The 27,312-nt window shown below is 38.3% G+C and overlaps 1 protein-coding gene across 2 annotated transcripts in view; it reads left to right on the top strand.

Annotated features, from left to right (window-relative positions):
* SATB2 (SATB homeobox 2) overlaps positions 1-27,312 on the top strand; it is a 187,042-nt gene that overhangs the window by 62,050 nt on the left and 97,680 nt on the right. For both annotated transcript variants that reach the window (XM_082841654.1, XM_082841653.1), the window contains 3 exons: positions 10,241-10,367; positions 11,487-11,610; positions 25,371-25,473. In XM_082841654.1, the coding sequence (XP_082697780.1) occupies positions 10,241-10,367; positions 11,487-11,610; positions 25,371-25,473 (354 nt within the window). The remainder of the gene's footprint in view (positions 1-10,240; positions 10,368-11,486; positions 11,611-25,370; positions 25,474-27,312) is intronic.

Genomic DNA, 27,312 nt, shown 5'->3' with positions numbered 1-27,312 from the left:
CCCCCCTCCCTCCTCCCTCCCTCCTCCTCCCTTCCTCCCTCCCTTCCCCTCTCTCCTTCCCTCCCTCCCTTCCTTCCTCCCTTCCTCCCTCTTTCTTCCCTCCTTCCTCCCTTTCTCCCTCCCTTCCTTCCTCCATCCCTCTCATATCTTTGTGCCTCCACCGTCGGCCAGGAACTGTGCTTACAGTCTAGTGAGGAATCGAGACAATAAGTATTTACAAGTACAGAGGATCTCTGGGATGCTTTGCATCAGAGGGCAGGGGTGAGGTGCAGTTCCTGACATCCCTCTCAGATTGCAGCCACTCCTAAAGATGGTAAGATTTCCTGCTCAAAGAAATTAAGTGACTTGCCCCAGTCACTGAGAGAACAATTTCCAAGCCCAGGCTCTTTTGACTACGTCAGGTGACTTGCCATGTTGGCCAGTGACATTTTAGAAGATTCACGTTTTTGCTTAAGTAAAAACATTGTAAAAAATGTAATGCTTACCTCTTTTATGTTAACTTACAATTCATGAATGCCAGCATATGTTTATGCAGCACTTCATAATCTTCAGTGCCATTTAGCTCATGTTATTTTATAATAATTACCATTTTGTGAGTCAGGCAGGGGAATTTTTGTTGGTGGTGGTTTTATTCTGGTTTTGCTTTTAAATCCCCATTTTATAGAAGAGAAAATAGGTGCCCAGAGAGGTTAAGTGAGTTCCCCATAGGTGCAGAGCTACAGCCAACGAGGTTCAGCTCCAACACCAGACCTGTGTATCCTGATTCCCAGTCTGCTGCTCTTTCAGACAGAGTGGCTTTCTTGTTTCATGACGGTCATGCACACACTGTATTTTAGGCATCCTCATGCTTATGGGCCTGTAGCTAGGGTTGTATGAACAGTTAAACTGACACGGCCCTTGCCTTCTGGCAGCATATAATCTAAATAAGGTAAAGAGTTCCTGGAGTTTATGCCTATACAGGAAACCCTTTTCTTCTGCTATCACCTATTCTCCCCATGCCATATCCCACAAACTTAAGGAGGTCTGTAACTGTGTTACAATGCCCTCCTAACTCTCTTTTCCTTCTCACGTGCCAGAACGTTCTCCTTTCTCTTTGCTTATCCTCCTTGACAGTAGTGAGGGTATTTGCTGTTGAGTTGGAAAAACGGAATCTGGGAATCTCTTGGTTTCCTGCCCTTCTTTTGAGGAGAATCAGTGGATTGATCTTCTCCTTGCTCAGGTTCTCATTTTTACTAGACGCTTGGGCAGTGCTTCCCAAACCTGGCTCATCCTCAGCATCTCCAAAGATCTACTCTGGAGCTCCTGTTCCACAAGTCCGGGTGGGGCCCACAACTGCTCTAGGGATAAACTCGATCTTGAATGCTTTAGCCACTCACTTAATATGACCACTCTCAACAGGACAGTTTAGTCTTTACTAAACTGCAAATTCCTGGGAATGGGGAGGAAAAAAAATCCATTTCTGACCTTCCCCTACCCTCCAGATCATCTGAAACTGTTCAGCCCATCTACCATGGGATAACTAGACATCCTGTCAGGGATAATTGTTAAGTTTGTACTACAGTTCGGTTACCCATTGATTTATATGGCATTTTTCTGACATGGCTGAATATTTTAGGGGGCTCAAATAGACCACTGTCATCATTCATCACTATGTATGTTGTGACTATAGATCTACCTTTTATTCACTTCAAGAAACATTTATCTAATGAGAGCATACCTCATATGTATTGGGCCTTTCGCTTCTTTAGTGTAGCCGTTAAAATGGTAGTGCTATATTTAAAAGTTTGGTTTGCCGCTTCTAAATACATTTCCAAGAAAATGGAAATCAAGGAACTATCAAAACTTCTTTGAATGTAAAATATCTGAAACCTGCAAACCATGTACATTTTTAGATTTAATAGTAGAGTATATGTGAAGATGTACTGAAAGTAAAAATTATTAAAATGTTCTTAAAGGAAACTCCCAAGAATTTAAACAAAACAAAACCCCTCCAAATTAATAGCAGTTGCCATTTTGTAATCATTATAGCTGTATTTGCTCCCATGTTTTGTAGTTTCTTAACAAATTACTGTGAAATTAGGTTAGTTGGAACATGAATAAATGTACAACATAAATGAGTATACTTCTGCCTTCATATTATATGGCAGCATTTTCTTTGATAATCGACATGCCCTCATAATATTGCCCTTAAGATCAGATATTATATAACCTTAAATTATAGGAAACAGAATATGCCTGAAGGACAATTCTGCAATATATAATTGGGAGCATGCAGTTGATAGAATTTCCAAGGGTGTTGAGCCCAGTGACAAGGTACCTGGAAAGCTGGGTCCTTAGGGAAAATTTGTTGCCACATTTGAGCTTCCATCTGAAAAAAATACATGTAATTAATTAAGATGGGAAATATTCATGCATAACTGTATTTTTAGATCTTCAGTGCATACTTCTTACCCCAGAGGATGCAGAAACAGTGGCTAAACCTAAGTTATGAATAGCATCTGCTAGAATATAGCAAAGCATGTTTAAAAGAGTATACATTTTCCCCTGTGTCTTTGATTATTGAAGATACTTTAGGGGGACAAATGCTAGAGGAAAATCTCTTTATGCAAATGTATTTCTGAGTTGAAAGGAGGAGAAGTTTGTTTGTGTTACCTGCCAAAATTAATCATTTAATTCTAAACTCTTTCAGATAATGATTAAACTGAGAACAATAATAAGAAAATATATACCAGATGAAATAGTTTTTAAGCAGTGGCAGAAGCTTAGAACTGATCACAAATAATTTCTCATAACGCTTTTCTTTCTCATTTGTCCTATTCCCCCATGTAATAGTTTTAAATGGCGCTCTTATGAAATAAATAACTAAACACCAACCATATTTTTTTCATATCCTGAACAATATTTTGGCTGTTTTTCAGAAGAATCGGAATTCTGAAAATTAAATAAAGGTTTCTAAAATACCAACTTCAGAAAGTTTTATTTAATTTGTGGAATAATTTTGTTCTCTCTTTTTTTTTCAATAGGGTCTTTATTAATTTAGTCTAGTTACTTAGTGCTTATATTAAATAATCTAATAAAAGTAAGGGTTATAACATAACGTTTCCCAAATGTGAAGCAGCATCTATTACATGAGACAAAAATCTTTATGCTGCAAAATGTAAAAACCATGTATAGAGTTACAAGGCATCAAATGGTACTGTATGTATTTTTTTAAGTAGAACATTTTTGTAGCATAAGGGGGTAGTCAGCTCAAGAAAAGATTGGCAGACAGCTGTGTATCACTATAGTTTATTCTGAAAGTGCTCTAAAATTCATATTTCAGTTTTTCAAGGCCAATAATATTCCTTATGATCAATTCTCCTGATACAGATATGATTTAAGATTAAAGTTAATGTCCTAAAGAGTAGAAACCTACCTTATTTGTGTTTGTCACTAATACCCAAATTGCTGCAGGTAGAGCTTTCTCTGTGTGTTTGTGTGTGTGTGTGTGTGTGTGTGTGTGTGTGTATTTTTAGATAAATTCATTTAACCAGTACAGCCTCAGTATTCTGAATTGTCAAATCTTCTGTTTTGGTCCGGTGTTTTCTTTTGTATTGTTATAAGTGTATTGTAGGTTCCCAGACAAGTATGTTTTGAGGTTTCATTAATTTGTGTAAGTTATAATGGTACTTGAATAATGTAAAATGCTGGAAGAATGCTATTTCATTTACCATTTACTTTTCCCTCAATACAAGACATTTGAAATATAGATAGTCTTTAAAATAAAAACTGAATATGTAGGAGTTTCAGTAAATTGTACTGGGGTACTGCTAAGCTGTGGATTAAAAGAGGAAAATATGTACACTTCAAAAACCATTTTTGTTTTGCCTTTTTTCTCTTTCCTCATTGAAAAGTCATTCCTACCACAGGTTTCACAATAATAACTACAATTTACGTCCTTATGCTGCTACAGTTTGACGATATACCACAGTCAGGCCACAGGTTAGAAACACAGGCTGAGTTATTATATACTGCTTGGTAGTGATTTCCTGTGAACTGATTTATGGATAAATAATTCTATGTTCTTATTATATAGGACAGTTTTTAATTTCTTTAACAAAGCATAGCTGAACAACAGAAAATTACACGCTATAGCATAGGGACACGACCACTCTGAGGAGGATAAACAGATGCGATCAATGTCATGAGTTCTCCTATTTTTAAAAGGGGCCTCATCAGCAGTTGGTGTATTGTGGAAATAATACCGCTAACCAGAAGCCCCAAGGCTTAGTTACTCTGAGACTGGGATTTTTTTTATTGATACTCTTTTGCTGAGATCTTTTCAGGGAGTTAATGAAATGTATAAACCCAAGCCTTTAGATATTAAAGCTAATGTCTCATTTTCTTCCCAGGCTGAGTTTTCATTTTGCTTTGAAAATTAATGTTAAAATGCACCTGGAATAAAAGAAAATTATTCATTGAGCTGTTCTACAGGAATACTGCTGATATCTTGCTGGTTTCCTATATCTGTCTCACAGATAATTTGTGGGCTTTATCCTACAATATACCCAACATATACCTATTTTATCAGCATCTATCTGTATGCTACCACAAACCGTGAGAGCTGTTCTCTTGTACTTTATAGGTGATCTGTTGCAGGCCTTCATGAAATAAGTATTTCTTGTATTTGAGGTACAGGGGATAAAACTATCATTTTGGTTTATTTTAAGAATGGTTTCACTTAGCTATGTGTTTAGCAATAATAAGCTTCTCTACTCAGTTGTGAGCTCCATAATTACAGGGATAGTGTATACTGGGTTATCTTTGCATCTCAGTGACTTATGCTGGAGACACAAAAGAAAAATTTGTTAAATGAATGATGATTAATGCTTAATACAAACCTTGTGATGTTTTATTGCTTATATTGTATTATCGGCACATTTTATTTATCACTCAGAAGTGATCGACTTTCTAAAAACTTGAATCAAATATTGATGAACTGTAACGTGTATTATCACCACTCTTGTTTTCACAGTTAGAGGTACAAATGATATGAATGATGCATGTGAATTATGCATCTACTGAGAAGAGTATTTGGTTTCTTTGAGAGAGGCTATAAACTGATAAAAATAACAAATACATATAACACAAACAGCTATTGATATTTCTCTTTGTGATACATCCAGTCTGGCAGAATACTGCATTGAAAGAGTGAAAAACTGGTTTCCATTATTGCATCTTTTTAATTTTAGACAAAACTTGCCTCCATTCCCAACCTAATTTTATGTCACTAATGGGAAATTTACCTACAATTGCATTTTTTTATTTGGTCTAAAAGCATAACATGAAGAGTGGATTGGTCCTCTGTATTTTAGTGAACAGATTTGTCTAGATATAAGCAATTTTATTTATATTATGCTCAATTCAATCATGTTAACATTTGTATGAATTTCAACCCCCAAATAAAGGCCCATAATTTGGGACTCAAAGACCTTGAAATTGCATCTTTAATAATCCTCAGCGCCAGGCATTTTGTAAATGTTCACAGATGATAAATTCTTTGGAAATAGGAAGGATGACGTGGGAAACAATGTTTATGTCTGAAATGGCACTGTTGAGGGAGAAGATTTTTTTCCAGAGAAGCTGTCTCTTCAGGCCCTGTCACCTGTTTGCTTATTGGTCTCATATGTTCCTTTGTTTAACATTAAATGTCAAGTCCCTGCCCCATGTGTGACTGTGTGATTGGGCACTGGCACATGGGCAGAGCTGAGTAGAAAGGATATTGGCCCAGTAGTTAGAAAACTTGTCAGCTGAAGCCCTGGGGCCTGGTTCTGGCTGTCACCCACAGATGTCCTTGAAAACTCACTCTTCTCTGATCTTCACCTCACTTTCAGGTGTAATACTGACCGCCTTCTCTCCTTGTGAAGATGAACTAATAGTTTGGAAAAAAACGCTTTGTAAACTGTAAAGTAACATAAAGGGATATTGTGATAAAGTAAGCTCCTTCTAAGATACACAAACTAACCAAGAGTATTTACTGTGCAGCTGTATAGAGAAAGGAATTACTTCAGGCTGGGTTGATGAGAGTTGGAATTATTCTTGGTGCAGAATTTGAAGAATGTGTACGATTTCTAGAAGTGAATGCATGGGATCAGTACTCCAGACAGAGTGAGAGTGTGATATATATTCAGAGAAGAATTGGGAATTGCCATTTATTGAGCATGTACTGTGTGCCTGGCTGGGCTTGAGTGTGTGTGTGTGTGTGTGTGTGTGTGTGTGTGTAAAGTACTATCTAATCATCATTAATTTTCCTCATATTTTGGATTGGGGCTATAAAACCTACTCATGGAGTATAAGCATTAGAAATAATTCTGTATACTTATAGTTATGCTGTTTTTATTGAGATTTCTCCAGCACTGCGAGTCAGATATCCCCAGTGGGAACATAACCTCTCTTCCTTCTTTGTTCGCCTTCACTGAACTGAAGCATTTCTTGGGGTCTGTATCCCTCCTTAGAGGGAGCCAGGAAGAGGCTGTCATAGTTGTTAGATATACCTATTTGGATTATTTCAGCTCTTTTTTTTCTCCCCTCAGAATGCTTCTCTTTTTTAATCCACCTGAATTCCAGTATAGGTTAATCATCCTAAAGCTTTGATGGTGTTACATCTACACCCAATAACTTTCAAAGATCTATTTTCCCCTAACTTTTACTGAGCACTTATTGTGTGCCATCCCACTGCTACATTCTGATTCTCATTTTAAGCCTCATGGCAACCCTAAAGAGTAGGCACTGTTATTATTCCCATCTTACAGGTAATGGAAACCAAGCCTTAGAGAGACCAACTAAATAACTTGCCCCAAATCTTGCAGCTGACAAGCAGAGGAGGCTGGGCATGGACTCACCTCTGACTCCAGGCCTTGCTCCTGACCTCTGACCCATACGGTGCGTTACTGAGTTGGGCATCTGAGGCCTTCCAGACTTGGAACCAAGATCTTTTCCAGTCTTTGCTTCTGAAGTGCCTCACACTTGAACCAGTATGGCTTACAGGCTACTAAGAAGAGCGAGTGGTTGATGTACAGTCTTCCTTTGTGATTTAAAATAATGAGGGCCTTTTATAGGCACTTGACTAAATTAAAGATTAAATGATATTGAAGTCATCCCTGAGTAAATATTTTTGAAATAAATTGACTGTATCTTTCTTTTAGGGAGCATTAAAAGATGTCTAAATAATTACTGTAAATGATTAATTGTTGGGATTAATGATATCCAGGCTCTGTACTAAGGGCTCTGGATTCAGTCTGCACAATATTCCTATGAGGTCAGTATTTTTATTGTTCCATTTTACACACGAGAGGACTGAGGCATAGAGAAATTCAGTAACTTGCTACAGTTACATGGTTAGTAGGTGGAGGAGGCAGGATATGAACACAGGCAATTTGACTTGGAAGCCGGAATTCTTTGTCACTATGGTCTACTGCTTCCCATTTTGATTTCCTCAGTTAACACTTGACACCAGCCCAAGAAATATTTCTGTCTATTTTATATCAGGGAAGGAGGACTGTATTTCCAAAGAGGGTTATTAATACTTTAGACAGAGACCTTATTTGGAGGAAAGGCTTATTAAAAAGAGTTACTCCAAGTCCCTGCCAGGCTGGAGGAGAGCAGCCTCTGGACATCACTGTCCTACCAGATCTGGTTCCTGCAGACTCTGGTAGGTAGTTGAGCAAAGAGCATGACTTCTAGGTGCAGGTTAGTCAATATGGTGCGAAAAAGAAAAAGCACACGCGCTTCCCATTGTCTGAAAATAGCACGTGTCAGCAGCTCTCTTCCAAGATGTAGAAACCACCCTGTAGCAGCTGCTCTCTGTGGAGGCATTAGGTGTTGTGAAGACACCTGTATGTGTCTAATTCCAGCCCAAACAAGTCTCCTTCCAGCTCATCAAGGTGGGGAGAGAATTTATCTAAATGGAGATTACTATTTTCAATAGAGTGACTTGTCTGTCATTTCCTGTAGAGATTCTTCCCCCTCCACCTTTTTTTAAATTGAGGTATAATTTACATACAATAAAATATATGCATATTAAGTGTTCGGTTACATGGATTTTGACAATTTTCATACCCGTGCAACCACCAGCCAAAACTAGAAAATCCCCTTTATGTCCCTTTCCAGTCATGCCCCTGCTGTCTGGAGGTAGCCGCATTCTGACTTCTCATAGATGAGTCTTGCCTGTTCTTGTATTTTATATAAGTGAAATCATTCAGAGATATTCTGTTGTCTCTGGCTGCATTGTGGTATAAACTTACAGCGAAACACTCCTCAACAGTAAAAAGGAATGAACAATGACACACACAGCAGCATGGATGAATTGCCTCTAGAGTTATGTGTTAAAGTTTACAGGATTCATTTGCTTCATGCTACCTTCATATTCTTAGTAACCAAAATGACCCACAAAATTGGCTGCTTCTACTTGCCTATGATAGTGTGCAATTGCTGACTTCATTTTTTTCTCCATCTAATCTCTTATAATAAAATATCATCTTTAGAAGATGGTCAGTTTATACTCAACTTATGGGCTATCACGATAATGATGTTTTAAGGGGATTAAAATTGTGGAGTGATTTTTTAAAAGAAGGAACTATGTTAGACATGTTACATGGTATCTTTTTAGTACTTTCACATGTCAGAAGGAGTAAAGGAAGCAATGAAGCAGACCCAGCCTCTCCTGGATGGCTGTCCAGTGGGCCCTGGATGTTCATTTTCATGACTACTACATGCTGTGTGCTGTGCACTTTTCATTGTCATGAGAGAGAATGTTAGGAAAACTATCCCCACAAGAAAACAGCTTTTCTTGGCAAGTGAAATATGACTTAAGGAGCCAGAACTGGAGACATACGGTACTATGAATGAGAGCTGTGTTACTTTACTGGATCTGAGTCCAGGCACTATTTATACTGCAGCATATTCAGCACCAGATTGTTAAATCTTAATACTGAAACAGTGCATCATTTTAATATTTTTGTTCTGTTTATTCCCTGTTTTCAAGCATTATGTCAAGCATTGCGCATTCATTGATTTCATCTTGGACAGGACATGTGCCCTGACCAGAAAGTTCATTTCCTATTATTGAAATTTCAGCCCATAGCTGTAAAACAGCATTTTGTGAAGCTTTTAAAAGTTCACTTGTGTATACAGGTGTTCTGTCTCTTTGGTGATAAAATATATTTTTTGAAAGAACAGTGTAGTTGGACTCACCTGCATTGTCAAAAATAAAAATAAAAATGCTGTTTCTCTTCTATCACTAAAACGTAGCTGTTTTGGATATGGGACAATTTTTGATATCCTGGGGACCATTGGATTTTTCACAGCATACAAATAAAATGTTTGTTACTGTGTCGTTTGTGAAATGGGCTTCTCTTTATTTTTCTTCATCTATGTTATATGCGCCCTGTGCACCAGATTAGATGGGTCCATCTTGTGAATAACTTAGCATTTTCACCACGTGTTGCTGAAGCTGTCCCATGAGTCTGCCCAAGTTTGACCAGGATTTTTATTCTCTCTCCATTGTCACGAGTGTTTACCATATGTAGCAGGAAACCCGCAGGGAAAGGGTACCACTGTCACTGTAAAAAGAACTGAGGAATTAAAAAAGAAAAAAAAAGGAAGTTGAAAGCATCTCTGCTATTTCTGATCTGTGGTCAATCATTGTGCTATGGAAAACAAGCCCTGTGCCTCGTGAAATGTGAATCTGGAAGTGAACTCTCACTGCTTCTTCAGCTCCAGATGCTATTCGCACTGGGGTTCACACCACAACCAGGATGTGACTGTGTGTGTGCTGAGCCCACACACAGGAATTTTCTTGTACAATTCAAAACCGAATCTTATATTTACTTAAGCCTTGCTTTTTTTTTTTTTGTCTATGAAATCAGCAGTTCGGTATATTTAGCATCAGTCTTAAGTTAGACTGTGAAACAAGACTTTGGGGGAAGGAAGTAACCGTATGGTTTTCTAAGTAATTTAAGAAAGAGGAAAACATAAAAAAACTGATTGTCCATGATTAAACCTCATCCTTTCATGCTCATCTTCCTGTATAGTTAACTCAATTGTCAGCCAGAAAGAAAGAGTCTATTGCACTGGGTTGTAAAATATCTCTGAGTGGGCCTTGAATGTTGACTATTGGATGACCTTCCTAACATTGAACAAACAATGGGAGGGTTTAATAAATAGCAGATATGTGTTTATTATGTTTTTCTTCCCTGTGCAGGAATAATCAAGCTTGGGAGGTGGAACCCTCTCCCCCTCAGTTATGTGACAGATGCACCCGATGCGACAGTGGCCGACATGCTGCAAGATGTCTATCACGTTGTGACGTTGAAAATCCAATTACAAAGGTGGGTGTCTCTGAACATCTGCCCTTCCTAACTCTCAGAGCTGCTCCGTTGATCATAGAGTCGCTACCGAGATCAGCTCATCCTATCTTTGTTAATTTCTAGACATGGGATGAAATGAAAAAAAAAAAAGAAGGGGGGGGGCCGTCACCAGGCATCTTTATAGTCCACATTCCAACTGTTTTATGTTTTGTTTTCAGAAGCAGTGAAGTGGTAACCTAGGGGAAGCTTGATAAATCATTAAAAATCTGCAGCCTTTAAAGGGGAACTTTCCACAGCCCCTAATTTAATGAGTCCTCTGGTTAAATGCTTAGCACATAATATTTGAAGAATAAACACCTCTGCTGTTTCAGGCTTGTGTTTGAGGGGTGAGTTTGGTGCCCTTGTAGCCTGCTTACCAAGAAGCTGCTGGTACTGGACGCCTCTTGCTTTCCTCTCTGGTGGCCTGCAGAAGTTCTGGGGATGATTTCTTTTTTTCAGATACAGCATGCAGAACAAATTATGCCTCTATAGAATCTAGAGTTTCTCTGCAGAGTCTTGTATTGTAAAGTGCCAGCAGCTCATGTGATTTAATGAATATTGTCCTTTACTGTAAAGGTTTTGAATCTACCCCTTTTGGAGAATTTACACTTTAATAGGGACCCACCATTCCTGTCCTTGTCTAGGAATGCTTTAATGTCTTTTCTTCAGTTTTTTGTTAGCGAAGTGACATCTCTGGATTGTTCTTTGAGGGTGAAGTGTAGACCTTCAAATTTGATGAAGCGTTTGTTTACATTTAACCTTAGGAATGTCCAATAATTAAGTTTAAATTGTGGAAGTTTATAATCACACTGTCATGCCATTTCTATCAGTAGACTGGAGAAATCCTATTTTAAAAAATTGGCATCTCTTCATATCCGAAGTGACCGGTTTTCTCAGGCTAGTGTGAGAACCAACTGAAAGAGACCGTGATGGGCTCTGTCAAGGTCCTAGAGAAGCAGTTTTGCTCCCTTTCCCTCATTTTGGGCCCACATTCAACCCTGTTCTTTGGTGGTTCTCCTAATGCTCTACAGGACCCAGGGGTGACTGCTGTACTCTGCATTTAAGGGTTTGCATGTCACTCATTCTTGCTGTGTTTTCCAGTTGTTCGAAGTTGGAAGACTTGCCTGCGGAGCAGTGGAACCACGCCACGGTCCGCAATGCCTTAAAGGAACTGCTCAAAGAGATGAACCAGAGCACATTAGCCAAAGAATGCCCTCTCTCCCAGGTCAGTGTCTTCAGGAGAAATGAAGAAGCCAAGGGTGGGCTGTCTGGCAGGAGGGGCACACCTGCTCAGACAGCTGTCTTTTATTTTATATTCATACTACATCTTAGGTGGAAAAAAATATGGAGGTTGTGGTGCTTTTTTTTGTAGAGGAGAACTTATCACTTATTGAGAGCTCTGATATAGTGGGAGTCACATTAAAACATTTTACACTCACAGTCTTTAACTTCTTACACATGTCGTAGGAGGTAGATATCAGTGTCTCCATTTTATAGATCAAGAAAACAAGGCTCAGAGAAGCACTTTACCTGCCTAAGCTTACTGAGCTGGTTAAGTGGCAGGTTGCAACCCCAGCTGAGACCTCCCTTGCCAAAGCTCAGGCTTCAAATCACTGTGTTACTTGGTCAGTGAAATGGGTCAGTCATGCCAGACCCGTCTTAATTTGTTTTTATTTGTTTATTGAGCCTTTTCTAGGTCTAGCAGAGAGCGATGATCTTTGCATCATACACGCTTGTAGAGATTTGGGAGTGAGTTCACCACATGAAAATGCACCACGAGAAAAAGTGATACTCTGTTTTTACTGAACTGATCATAAACTAAAACAAGCCACAAAAATAAGAGATTGAGAGGATCAAAGGGAGGAGCAGCAGAAGAAAGGGCTCGCGGTTCCATTTGTGTTCATGGGTGAAGGCCCCACTTTTGCTAATAAGATAATATTTTGGTGGCTATGGGGAGTGGCTTAGAACTGCTGTGAAATGAACTCAGGTTAACATTATCTAAAGCCATGAATGGAAATCCATTTTCTGGTGTGAGTTGCTACACTTGATTTAAGACAGTAGACTGACTACATGTCTGTCAAATTCAAGGGAAGATGACAAGAACCATAGAAACTTGATGTGTCCTGAGCTATGTTCCAGGATAATAGTCTTTGGGGGAAGCAAGAAGCCTAGTGGTTAAGAGCTTGCATTGTGGAATCAGTCAGATCTGGATTCGTGTCCTGGCTTACAAGCTTTTGTGACCTCATCTTTATAAGCCTGTTTCTTTGTATGTAAAACCAGGAGAGTAATAGTTCTAAGTCATATAATGAGGAGCAATGAGATGAATCACACAAGTTCTTGGCCTGGCGCATCGCATACAGTGATACTCCATAAATAGTACCAGCTGTTATTCCTGAGACATGATATTATGGGTGTGAACGGAATAATTTTTATATGCGTCTTGGAGGGTGTTTTAGAATTTAGATCCTTTGAGACAAAGCCTGCTATTAATATTTTTGCTTCCAGAAATTCAGGACGGCATGTACCTGAGTGGTAGATTGAAGGGGACACCATCAGTTACATCCCTACTTTTGTGCTTACAGCTTTCACATAGGTCATTTCAATACCTACCTGTAGGTATGTCCATAGGTGCTAAAGCTTGTTGCTAGAATTTTGATTTATTCCAATGTGATTGCTTATGAAGTTCTAAACATAAATACTTTGAATTATTCTGATCATATACAGGGACTGGATAAAGAACAATTTAGGGGAAAAAAATTTCAATCATTTCTCCTAAATTTTACGATTAGTCACAATTAATTTTCTCTTGGATTTACTTGAAAGTCAAATTGGGCTTTGCCTAGAAGTGGACAAGCTCCTAACAATATCACCAATTCAGAATTTTATCCAGGGCTTTTGAGGCCTATGGGAATTTGGTCAGAATTGATCTATTGTGATTATTAGGTTTGGTTATAACTATAAAATGTGGCTAGAGGGGCAGCCTGAGTGGAAAGAACCCACATTAGGGGCTGAGCACCCTGAGCTCTCATCTCAGTAATTTTTTTGTTTGTTTTTTTGGCCATACCACGTGGCTTGCGGGATTGAACCCGGGCCCCGGCAATGAAAGCGCTGAGTCCTAACCACTGTACCTCCAGGGAATTCCCGAATCTCAGTTCTTTTATGTTGAATGTGTGATCCTGGGCAAGCCCCTCCACTCTCAGAGCCTCATTAAACTCGTCTGTAAACTGGGCATGATTGTATCCACATATGTCACATAATTTGCAGGGTTGTCTTGAGATTCAAATGAGAACATCTTTACCCCTGCTGTAAAAATCCTCTTTTCTCCCCCATTTTCTGTTCTCATTGCTTGCCCACCTAGTTGCCCAAGCAACTAGTTGCTGTTACTCTCATATTAGATATAATGGATTCTACCACCGCTGTATCTAAAATCTTCCTCCTTTGTGCCATTGCCTTGTTTAGACTTTTGTCACCTGTCATGTGAAATATTTTCAGTCATCCCACATCATAATCTTTCTCCTGCCACCTGCTTCTCCAAAGCTAACATTGTGCCATTTCCTCGTCTACAAGCCTCCAGAGACTCCCCCTGCTCAGCCTGTAGGAAGAACAGACTGCATAGCATAGCCCGTGTATATCGTCAGATGCCACTAACCTGATTTCCCACCAGTCGCCTTCCTCCCTCTACCTACATCCACTCTGTGCTCCAAACCGTGCAACTAATTGTTCTGAAACATTAAACATTGCTCAAACTTCACCAAAATATTCCCAAGGGTGGGAGCAACCTAATTAGTACCATCAGCACTTCAAGTCTGACAAAGCAACTTCTTATGTTACTTTTACAATTCATGAAAAGTAATACACAGTTTACTCCATATACCTGTGTTTCTGCTCTTTTTAAAAATGCCATAAAAATCGCTTTACCTGTGAAATTATTAACCTCCCCTGTGTACATGAGAGTAGTCCTCAAGGGAGGTGTGCCATGTTAATCTGGGGCTTTGCTGGCCCCTGCACACAATGATGGTGACCTCAGAGTCCTGCAGTGTGACACTACCTTGCTTTTGCTATGCGATTTCTCTCAGCTAGCATGCGCTACTCTCTTCTGCTTTAGGAAATCTTTCAAATTCCAGCTGGAAAGTCACTGCTGGTGAAGAACCCTGACCTTCTGATTAAAGTAGTTGCTTCTTCTGCTTTTAGTAGCCTTTTGGACACACCCCTGTCACAGCACTTATCACAGCCTGTTGTCAGTGTTATCTGCCAGTTCTTGTCACTTACTGGACTGCCCAGATAGCAGAAGCCATCTCTTATCTCCGTGTTCTCAGCATTCAGCACAATGTATATCTTCCATGTTGTTGTTACTCTAATGCAGGAGTTCTCAACTTTGGCCCAGTTGAGCTTTGGGGCTGGATATTCTTAGTGGTGGGGGAATGTCCTGTGGTCCTGTGTATTGTGGGATGTTTAGCAGCATCCCTGATCTCTATCCACTAGACGCCAGTAGCATCCCGCCTACCCAAACCCCCCGCCCTGTGACAACCAAAATGTCTCCAGACATTGCCAAGTGTCCTTTGATGGGAGGAAAATCACTCCTGGTTGAGAGCCACTGCTCTCTAATGTATTAATTTAATAAATTCAATATTAAAATGTTTTAGAAAGTTTTATAAAATGTAAAGTTTTATTATTTCCAGTGTTCTTGGCAGCTCTAAAATGTTTTGAACGAGAAACAGTGAATACAGTACTTTGGTGGTTGATGCCCAGTACATTTTCAATCAAACAGGGGCTCAGTTCTGTTGCTTAGATATGGAGGAGATTTGATTTAGGCTTCCGGTATGCTGTGTGATTATGGAACATCTCACTGGGGGAGTCCTTCTCAGCCAGCATGGGCATGTAATGTGGGCACCTGAATTAATCCTATGGCTGTTACCCTGAAACGTTCCGGATTATTCACTTACATTGCATAGCTGGATTGCATTTTGGTGTGGAGATAAGCTCACTCATTTGGTTGGTGGTTGTCATAGAATAGGTGCGTACATTTTTGTTCAATCTGTGCAGTGTGAAAAAGAATGAATTTTTGTTCTGAGACAGTGAAACAGTAATTTAAAAATGTATTTTACCAGCTTTAGTGGGGTCCCAGTTAAGAGTCAGGTACTTTACAATGGGCTGGGGGTACAGTGGTGAGGATGAGAGAGATGAAGCTTTCAGTATAGGAAGAAGAGAGTGGAGCACCAAATACTACTTACTTTAAAGCAGAATGGTAGATTATTGGGCTATCTAAAATATCCTCAGTTCATGAGTAAAAGATGCCTGCTTTTAACATAATTCTCCCTTACTACTCCCAAGCCAAACCATATTAGGTATTTCCTCACTTAAGTTGGGCAATTGCATAAAAGAATGATTCAGTGGCTAGTATATATTTTCTTGAACATCCCAGTGGTCTACATTTCAAAAGAGCAGCCTTGAAGGCAGAAGGAAAGAGTGGAAAAGTCCATAAAAGGGCAACAATTGTAGGCTGAGGCATATATATTTAAAGGGAGGGAAGTCATGATTTAGCTGTATTCTGTCTGGCCAGGTGCTTGGAAAGTATAGGTTGTGTTTGTGTGTCTGTGTATTTATTTTTGATTTCACCTTTCAAAATGTGTTTAAGTGCTGACAGCCTCTTCCTTTTCCTCTGATGTCCCCCTGAGTCACCACTTCCAGCCTCTTCCATCAGCCTATAGTCTGTCCCAAGCATCCTAATTTCCTATACTTTAGACCCAGGTCTCCCTTATTAAAATGGTCTCTAACTGTTCCAATTTGAAAACATTATGAACACATCTTTCTGTGGCTCACTAATTTTTTTTACTGAAGGAAGAGTTAAAAGACAAAACCCCAGGTCCTCAGGGTTTCAATCCATTAAACTAAGAAGAGCTAACAGTGCCAGCCTTGATCACCTCATAGGTTATTAGGATGATCCAATGGAATGACAATTTGCAAATGTAGGCGCACCTTCCAGCGTCCCCCTGCCTCCCCTCCTAACTTTATCTCTGCGACACTAGACATGCTTTAAAAAATTTTTTTTGTGGTAAAAATACATAACGTGAAATTTCTCATTTTAACAAGTTTTAAGCTTACAGTTTTTAAGTTTACAATTCAGTGGTATTAATTACATTTACATGTTGTACGACCATCACCCCCCCGCCCCCACCCCGATCTATTTCCAAAACTTTTCATCGCCCCAGACAAAAGGTCTGTAACCACTAAGCAATAATTACCCATTCTTCTCTCCCCCAACAGCCCCTGGTAACCTCTATTCTGTTTTGCGTCTCTATGAATTTGCTTATTCTAGATGTCTCATAAAAGTAGAATCATAGAATATTTGTCCTTTTGTGCTGGCTCATTTCACTTAGCATACAGATACGTTTTTAAAACAGCTCTGTCCCATGCCCCTAGTTGAGGTTTTATTGCCAAATATTTGAGGAGCAAGATGACTGATGGGAGTTTTTGAACTGTGAAAAGGTTACTAGATTTCCAGTATGATGGTGATGTAGTGTTTATATAGTCTTTTAAAGACATAGATTGTAAGGTAATGATTTCTGTCATCCTAGGCAAGTCTTGCCCATTTGGGGATCATTAAAGGAACAACTTAAATGTACAATATGCCAAAATAATGAGGCAGTGAAATCAAGCAGCCACTTGGGTCAATAGAAAAGAACAGATTGATCATGCGCTCATCTGCAGACAAGTGGTTGATCAACTGCCTGGACCAGTATTGTCTTAACCAGTTGCCAACTGTTCATTTCATTTAATCTTCAATTCACGGATGTAGTGGGGATGCATCCTGTGAACGAGGTGCAGCTGTCCATTTCAGTTATTTTCATGCAAGGTTGTTTTAGATCATGGCCCAACCTCATGAACTCTTGTCAAAGAGGGCTCACAGGTGACAACTTCTAAATAATTTCCAGTGGGTGATTGAGACGACCATCTGAAATGATTGCATGGAGAGGAGAGAGCTGGTGTCCGCTGGCTCCACCTCTTCTGTGCTAGGCCTTCTATGCAAATCAACTCTGAATCCTTACAGCCTCTGAGGCAGGTATCAGTATTCCCCTTTCACAGACGAGGGTGCCCCTGTCAGACAAGCAAACCATTCGTCAGTCCCCTAGGGGAGGAGCTCTCGAATCAGCCCAGAGGAAGTGTTTCTTTCAACCAGAATGACAAAAGCTTTCCATTCTGGTAGTGTAACTCAGAAATGGGGATGGAAAGGGACAGTAGAAAGTGGCCAAGTACCATTAATTTCTCATGACAAAGTAATTCCTCCAAATGATTTTTTTCCCTTTCCTATAACCTTAATTGGAGTATCATTATGATCTCATGTTTAATATGTTATTTAACGTATTACCAAGCAGAATGACAAGGCTGAAAACAAGCAAAGAATGCATATATCATTCATTGCCTGCATCATGCTCTGTCCTCTGTGTCCAGGTGGGAAGGGGGGCCATGAGATGCCAGCTTCTCCCCCTACTTCTTGCTCAGACAGGGCATTCTCACCTATGGACCATGTAACCATTCACTTTGGTTTTAAAATGTTCTTTTTTACAGTGAGTGTATTATGCATCTGAAGTTTAGCTACTCTTAGTATAGTTTTGCTGTTCAAACAAATCTCACTAAGCCAAAGGAAAAGTGGTGAGAGATACACAATTATTTTATCTTTCTTTTTTTGGGGGGAGGAAAAGGGGATGCTCAGATCTCTGTCTTTCCAAGTATATTGTACAAATCATCTTAACCTGTGTTTATTGTTTTGCTTTTTATATTAAGTTTTAAATTGCCTTTAGGTTCCTTAGCTTTCTCTGATTCTACACTTCCTAACTCATATAAGGGGCTGAAACTTTTTGTTTTATTTTTTGTCACCTTGTTTCTTGCTTTGTCTAAAGCATTGGTTGCAGAATCCACTTGGAGCTTATGCTAGCTGATGGAGATGGTGATGAACATTTCCCATGAAACAGTGTGGCCTGGTGGTAGCGTCTCTTTGTGGTGCTTCCTGATGCTATTTGACTTTGGGCAAGATGCTTCTTCATTCTGAGTTTCTGAGCCCTTGGTTTGAAAAATGCAACCATACTTATAATCACAGGTGACATCTCTTCTCTGGGCTAGTCAGAAACAAACAAGTGAGTTTAAAATTTGTCTCAGGAAGCTAAAAGAAAATTTATTTTTCTTAGCTATAATTTCTACTTAGCTGTAATAAGTATTAGTAACAATACTACAATATTCTCTTGCAGTTGGCTTAGAGCAAATTCAAATGAGCTAATAAGCTTTGCAGTAACTAATTCTGATATATTTTGATTCCTCAAAACCTTATTTTATTAAAAAATAACTTTTAAATATAAGTGGCAGATGTGTCAGAGTGACTGCAAATGAGGAAACGTAGATTTTTATCCCCCATCTACATTCTTCATATTTAGAATTTCATGATTGATTACAAAGAAGCCTGAAACTTTCAAAAATTTTTCTGTAGTTAAGAAGACATGTTAAACCTTCCTATTTATTTTAATATGTACTATTTTTCATAAAATAGCTTTGTCTACAGTCACTGTCTGTGTGCTGTTTATGGCTGTGACTAAGTATGAGAGGGGCTGCCTCGATTGCCCATCGCACACATCATCCTCCTTTCTTTCTCACATCCCACCACCATGAGAAGTGAAGCGTGCTTCCTAAATGCAAAGTCATTTTAATATTATTAGTCATTTAATATTAGCCTATTTAATTATAATATAAATATTAATATTTAATAAAACATAGTCCCTTTGTTTAAGTGTTAAAAATAACAGCACACATATCTTCTGGGTTATTTGAATCAGTATTACTTTATATTAACATGGATACTGAGGAGGTGGCTGTATTCTGGATTGAAAAAGTGACTCATATCATGTTCATTTATCAAAAAGATGGAGGTATTCTAAAAGGCCAATTGTATGGTTGCTCTTGAATGATTGGAAAACATAAAAGAGCAATATAGACTACAAAATTATATACATATTTTAAAAAGCAGTGAATGGAAATTAGATATTTTTTGGCAGGGTGGTGGGTGGGAGAGATTTTAATTATTACTCATCCCATTTTGCAGCAACTGTATCTCATCAGGTCTAAGATGCTACTGATTGTAAGATGCATCCCAATTTCAGTGATATTAAAGTACAGTCATCCCTTGGTATCCCAGGAGATTGGTTTCAGGACCTCCAGGCGGATACCAAAATCCTCAGATTCCCAAGTCCCTTGTATAAAATGACATAGTACTTGCATATAACCTACGCATATCCTCCCATATACTTTAAGTCATCTCTAGATTAAATGCTATGTTAATAGTTGCTGGGATGTGTGTAGAAAATTCAAGTTTTGCTTTTTGGAACTTTCTGGAATTTTTTTTCCCAAATATTTTCAATCCACAGTTGTTTGAATCCCTGGATGAGGAACCATCCAGGGATACGGATACGGAGGGATGACTGTATTTTTAAAACGTGGCTGTAGAATGGATGCAGTGTGGTAGATACAGATTCTCTGTGCTCCAGGACCTCTGGAGAACACTATTCCTTGTAGAGTAAAAGTCAGCATGTGCGGGGTCTGTGTTAGCCCCTTTCAATTTTGTTTATAATGAATTAAGTTTTGATGTTTTAAAGGTAAATTGACATAACATTAAGATGGCCTTGTAGTGTGCGTCCAGAGTATTCTAGCGAGGCCTAGTGGTTCAGACTCAAGCTTTGAGAATATAGCAGTCTAATTTAGGGTTAGAAAATGTTCATAAATTGAAACTGTAATGGCAAGACATAACATGACCTTTCATCTTAAATATCCCCAAGATGTACCTCTTCTGTTTTTAAAGCTCTCTCAGGTTGAATTATAAAAATTTGTATCAGTAGAGCTACTTTAAGTGTCAACTAACTGTAAAGGCCTGCAGGGAGTTAATATGAATAAAAGGTGCCACAAATTTGAAGAGGCATTTCTGGTGACTAAAGTTTCTCGTGTTATAGGAAACTGTCTTTATTTGCTACCCAGATCCTTTGCTCAGTTCATAGTTAAACCTATTTATTTTTTGTTCTGTTGTCAGCAGAGGTAGAAACTCACTTATAAAATATGGGGAAGAGAGCAAAATGACTGAGTCTTTGGGTAGCCAACTCCTTTTTTTTCCTATTACCTTTAAATTATTATTATTATTTTATTATATAAGTTTCAGATGTACAGCATTTACTGTTTGACATCTGTGTATACTACAAAGTGATCACCACCACAAGTATAGTTACCATCCAACACCATACAGCTGAGCCCCTTCACCAATTTCAGCTACCCCAAAACCCTCCTCCCCTCTGGTAACCACTAATATGGTCTCTGTATCTATTAGTTTGTTTTCATTTTATTTTTTTTAAGATACCACATGAGTGAAATCATACAGCATTTGTGTTTCTCTGATTTATTTCACTTAGCATAATGCCTTCAAGGTCCATCCATGTTGTTGCAAATGTCAGGATTTCATTCTTTTTTTATGGCTGAGTAATATTCCTCTGTGTATATATACCACATATGCCAACTCCTTTTTATTTATCATTATTTTTTTATTTTTATTTTTTTTAACATCTTTATTGGAGTATAATTGCTTTACAATGGTGCGTTAGTTTCTGCTTTATAACAAAGTGAATCAGTTATACATATACATATGTCCCCATATCTCTTCCCTCTTGCATCTCCCTCCCTCCCACCCTCCCTATCCAACCCCTCTAGGTGGTCAGAAACCACCTAGCTGATCTCCCTGTGCTATGCGGCTACTTCCCATTAGCTATCTATTTTATGTTTGGTAGTGTATATATGTCCATGCCACTCTCTCACTTTGTCACAGCTTACCCTTCCCCCTCCCCATATCCTCAAGTCCATGCTCTAGTAGGTCTGTGTCTTTATTCCCATCTTACCCCTAGGTTCTTCATGACCTTTTCTTTTTTTTTTCTTAGATTCCATATATATGTGTTAGCATACAGTATTTGTTTTTCTCTTTCTGACTTACTTTACTCCGTATAACAGACTCTAGGTCCATCCACCTCACTACAAATAACTCAATTTTGTTTCTTTTTATGGCTGAGTAATATTCCATTGTATATATGTGCCACATCTTCTTTATCCATTCATCTGTTGATGGACACTTAGGTTGCTTCCATGTCCTGGCTATTGTAAATAGAGCTGCAATGAACATTTTGGTACATGACTCTTTTTGAATTATGGTTTTCTCAGGGTATATGCCCAGTCGTGGGATGGCTGGGTCATATGGTAGTTCTATGTTTAGTTTTTTAAGGAACCTACATACTGTGCTCCATAGTGGCTGTATCAATTTACATTCCCACCAACATTGCAAGAGGGTCCCCTTTTCTCCACACCCTTTCCAGCATTTATTGTTTTTAGATTTTTTGATGATGGCCATTCTGACCGGTGTGAGATGATATCTCATTGTACTTTTGATTTGCATTTCTCTAATGATTAATGATGTTGAGAATTCTTTCATGTGTTTGTTGGCAATCTGTATATCTTCTTTGGAGAAATGTTCATTTAGGTCTTCTGCCCATTTTTGGATTGGGTTGTTTGTTTTTTTGTTATTGAGCTGCATGAGCTGCTTGTAAATTTTGGAGGTTAATCCTTTGTCAGTTGCTTCATTTGCAAATATTTTCTCCCATTCTGAGGGTTGTCTTTTGGTCTTGTTTATGGTTTCCTTCGCTGTGCAAAAGCTTTGAAGTTTCATTAGGTCCCATTTGTTTATTTTGTTCTTATTTCCATTTCTCTAGGAGGTGGGTCAAAAAGGATCTTGCTGTGATTTACGTCATAGAGTGTTCTGCCTATGTTTTCCTCTAAGAGTTTGATAGTGTCTGGCCTTACATTTAGGTCCTTAATCCATTTTGAGTTTATGTTTGTGTATGGTGTTAGGGAGTGTTCTAATTTCATTCTTTTACACGTAGCTGTCCACTTTTCCCAGCACCTCTTATTGAAGAGGGTGTCTTTTCTCCACTGTATATTCTTGCCTCCTTTATCAAAGATAAGGTGACCATATGTGTGTGGGTTTATCTCTGGGCTTTCTATCCTGTTCTATTGATCTATATTTCTGTTTTTGTGCCAGTACCATATTGTCTTGTGATTACTGTAGCTTTGTAGTATAGTCTGAAGTCAGGGAGCCTGATTCCTCCAGCTCCGTTTTTCTTTCTCAAGATTGCTTTAGTTATTTGGGGTCTTCTGTGTTTCCATACAAATTGTGAAATTTTTTGTTCTAGTTCTGTGAAAAATGCCAGTGGTAGTTTGATAGGGATTGCATTGAATCTGTAGATTGCTTTGGGTAGTAGAGTCATTTTCACAATGTTGATTCTTCCAATCCAAGAACATGGTATATCTCTCCATCTATTTGTATCATCTTTAATTTCTTTCATCAGTGTCTTATAGTTTTCTGCATACAGGTCTTTTGTCTCCTTAGGTAGGTTTATTCCTAGAGGTTTTATTCTTTTTGTTGCAATGGTAAATGGGAGTGTTTTCTTAATTTCACTTTCAGATTTTTCATCACTAGTGTATAAGAATGCCAGAGATTTCTGTGCGTTAATTTTGTATCCTGTTACTTTACCAAATTCATTGATTAGCTCTAGTAGTTTTCTGGTAGCATCTTTAGGTATATCTGTGTATAGTATCATGTCATCTGCAAACAGTGACAGCTTTACTTCTTCTTTTCCGATTTGGATTCCTTTTATTTCTTTTTCTTTTCTGACTGCTGTGGCTAAAACTTCCAAAACTATGTTGAATAAGAGTGGTTACCAACTCCTTTTTAAATGAGTGTGAACCGACTCTAGTGTAAGACCATCTGGTGATGAAACCAGCAGAAGCCCAGATACTCATTTTCTTGCCACATAGATTGACACTCGCCACTAACACAAGAGTGTTAATGAAGATGCATCTGGAGCAAAGACAAAGTAGGAAGTCCAGGGACTGGGGGAAATGTGGCTTATCTGAGGCCAGAGTAATATGGATTTGTGTCCTGGTCTTATGGGCCAGGAAGAGTTGAAGGGCAGCTCCAGGCAGTACTTAAAACACTTTCCATTTTAATCTGCTTTCTAGATCACTTTGTGATAGAAGGTTTAGCTCTGGCTTCTGCCATGGCTATGTATCTTATGCCTTTCCAGAGGGTAACATTCCTACAAACAACGTAGAAAGATGACAAGTACATTTGCAGTTATTCACATAAACCAGAGTAGCTGGTGCATCTGTTATTAGGCTGCTTTCATGTTAAATTTTTCATTATTTTGACATTTCAGTTTGGCATTTTAAAATTTCATCTTTGTCCCTTTTCATCTGTTATATTTCAGTGACTCAGATATCCCACATCAGAACTGTGTTAGACACAAGGGAGAAAAAAAAAAAGAAACAGACACTGTCCTCGAGGATCTCACAAACTGGGACAGAGAGAAAAGCTCAGCCCAGAGAGGGAAGGAACTAGCCCAGCTAGCCACGAGTCTTCTTTACTCCTTTGTTAATAACATACAAAAGCAGAACCCTGCCTCAGGAAGATTAGGATTCCATTGAGCCTCTAAGGCAGCAGGCAAGGCTCCAAGTTCTGTGATACACTCAGGTGATACTGGCTCTTTGTGTTCTAGGGCTGTGTTCAGATCCTCCGATTAAAAGAGTTCTCTTTACTATCTCCCCTTAGAGAACCGAATTGTCATTTAGAGATCAGCAACTGCAGGGAGGATAGCCATCTGCTATATAGAAAGAACCAGAGGTTTCTGTGAATTGAATTAGGACCTCCCTCCCCCATCAGTACTGCATAGTGATTAAAAAAGAGGGAGTCTGTGGGCTTACAGAGGAAACTGTCTTAAATGGGAGTCTATGCAGGACTGTCTACTGGCATTTGAACCTAAATAACTTGTCAGTGCCTTGATTTATTGTTTTCCTTTTTATCTTGGCTACTTTGTCGAAATGACATTAGAAGTTCCAAGCTTTCCCTCAACTGTTCCGTATCTGGGGAAAACTTTTTTAAGAAAGATGAGATTTCAAGGCAGGATATAAAGCCTTACGTAGGTCATTTGGATCTCTTGACTCGTTTATGTCCATTTGTTTTTAGACAGAATTTGCAGAAATAAAATCTATGTATAAAACATACACATGTACTGTCACAGTCATTCAGGTATAAGTTAACATCTGCCACGAATGTTGGTCCAAACATGCCATATTGACTGAAAACATATCTCTGTATGTAATTGAATTCAAGGTGTGCAGTTATAATTTTTAATTTTTCAGTGGTAAGTTAGGTTATGCTCCCTTTCTCTTTCCTGTTAACTGCAATTTCAAACAAATCAGCTAAAGGGTTGAGCTGAGGAGAGAGAGGAATATGAAGAGCAAGAAGGAATCAGGTACTTAAACAAAGTTTTAGCTTTGATGCATTTTTGCTTGAAACACAGAACAAGTGTTATGTTTAGTTTCCCCTGCTCTAAAATAGCACTGTTAATTTTTTCATTTGGTGATTTTCACACAAGTGCTAATGACACGTTTCTATAAATTATATTAATTTAACTTATCTCCCTAAATGTTGTTCTGTAGCGTGTAGCACGGATGTTCTCAGACTCTTGGCTGTGTAAGCTTGTTGCAGTTGGAAGCGGAACAGAAACATCTGAGAGGCATTATTTGGATTACAGATGCAGGAGCATCTGATCTCACCTTTTGCTCGGGTTCCTAAATCACAAGTGTTCTTTCCCTTTGCATTCAATCTGTGTGTCCTGCCCCCTCCATCTTTGACATTGCTCCAGGGTTGGTTTTATGGAGAATGCACTGTCATTGTACAAGTTAAAGGGATAGTAAGTTTCGTTAATCGTATTTAATAGTTTAGTTTGCAGGAGGGTGACTGCTTCAAATTTAAAAGACAGAGGAGATTGGTATGGACTATAATGTGCCCTTTCTTGTCCCTGAAAAGGAATACTCATATTTATGGAAAAATAACTATGTTTTTTTTCTTTACAGAGTATGATTTCATCCATTGTAAATAGCACATATTATGCCAACGTGTCAGCAACCAAGTGCCAGGAGTTTGGGAGATGGTATAAGAAGTACAAGAAGATTAAAGGTAAACTGACTTTTATTTTTGAAGCCTATTTTCAGTTTCTTAGGTCAAGGAGTTGTTGATTCTTGGGAATTTATGCTAATTTAGATACAATTTTTAATAAAATTTTATATACTTTTTTATAAAGGTAGGATTCTTTTTTTTAATTGAAGTATAGTTGGTTTACAATATTGTGTTAGTTTCAGGTATATAGCAAAGTGATTCAGTTATGCATGTATATATATATGTATATATATATATATATATGTATATTTTATTCCGATTCTTTTCCATTTTAGGTTATTATAAGATATTGAATATAGTTCCCTGTGCTATACAGGAAAGCCTTGTTATTTATCTATTTTACATATAGTGGTGTTTATCTGTTAATTCCATACTCCTAATTTATCTGCCCACTTCTCCTTTGGCAACCACAGGTTTGTTTTCTATGTCTGTGATTCTGTTTCTGTTTTGTAAATAAGTTCACTTGCATTATTTTTTCAAGATTCCACATATAAGTGATATCATATAATATTTGTCTTTCTCTGTCTGACTTCAGTCAGTATGATGATCTCTAGGTCCATCCACGTTGCTGCAAATGGCAATATTTCATTGTTTTTCTGTGGCTGAGTAATATTCTGTTGTATGTATATACCACATCTTTATCTATTCATCCGTTGATGGACACTTAAGTTGCTTCCATGTCTTGACTGTTGTAAATAGTGCTGCTATGAACATTGGGGTACAAGATAAGATTCTTAATATTTTCATCAAGAGATCCAGATTGGCTCCCTTAAAACTAAGATGGTGTTAGAACTAAAGTAAAATTCTTAGCATAATATATGAAGTGTGTAGTTTTCACAAGAGATGCTTGTGAAGGCTGAGATCTTTAAAAATATTTTGAAGTTGTATACTTCAGAGAGGCATGTCTATTTAAAAAGCTCAATCAATAAATCATTTTCATTAATTTATTAATGAAAAAAGCAGTCATTCTAGGTTAAATCAGCACTTATAGTTTAAGTACCAATTATCAAATTGAAATGACTGTGTGGTATCAGGAAATCTTTGGTCAGAAATGGAGTTTTGATGTTGTGTTTATTTGGAGACAATTCCAGAACAGTGGTTTAAGCAAAGGGACTCTGCAGTCAGGAGGACTTGCATTCAAATCTTTGTCTTCTGTTTACTAGCTGTGTGAGCCTGAACAAATTATTTAACTTTACCAAGACTCAATCTCCTTATCTGAAAATTGGAAGTAATAAAAGTAAGTCACTGGCTAGCTGTGAGGACTAAATATGTTAATACTGGCACAAAGTAATCTCTTAATAAACAATAGCTATAATATTGTAACAATAATTAAAGGTAGTAATTCTACTAGCAGCAATATATTATATATAGAATTATATCTGGTCCTGAATACACCATTCTCATATAATAAATGGCATGCTATTTAGGCCATCCAGCCCTTTAAATATATGTGATATTTTGCCTTTGCAAATTTTTCGATGCTGGAAAAATTCTGTTGTTCTCACCCCACTTCAAATGCTATTCAATTCAAATGCTACCAACCCCTGAGGGGATTGGGGGATAGCTTGGTAACAGAACAGGTTGATGTTTGAGGGTTCTTCTAGTTCATATTTTGCATGATTATGACATCATTCATCATGCTTTATTATAGGTATTCAGAGACTTGCTGATGGTTCACTGCCCCTGTTGAGAGGGTTAAATGACAATTTATGGTAGGCAGGTAAAAGTAAAGGATTAATTTATTTGTTTTTACTACCTGTAGTTTTCCTCTAGGGAGACAGTATGGAACTAATGCCTCTTGGCTGTTGAGTATTTGGGAGTTTGTTTACAAGGTTACCT

The sequence above is a fragment of the Leucopleurus acutus genome, assembly GCF_964270905.1.
Source record: "Leucopleurus acutus genome assembly, chromosome: 6".
NCBI classification, from domain to species: domain Eukaryota; kingdom Metazoa; phylum Chordata; class Mammalia; order Artiodactyla; family Delphinidae; genus Leucopleurus; species Leucopleurus acutus.
Note: the sequence above shows the minus strand (reverse complement) of the source record. Positions and strands in the feature narration are given on the sequence as shown.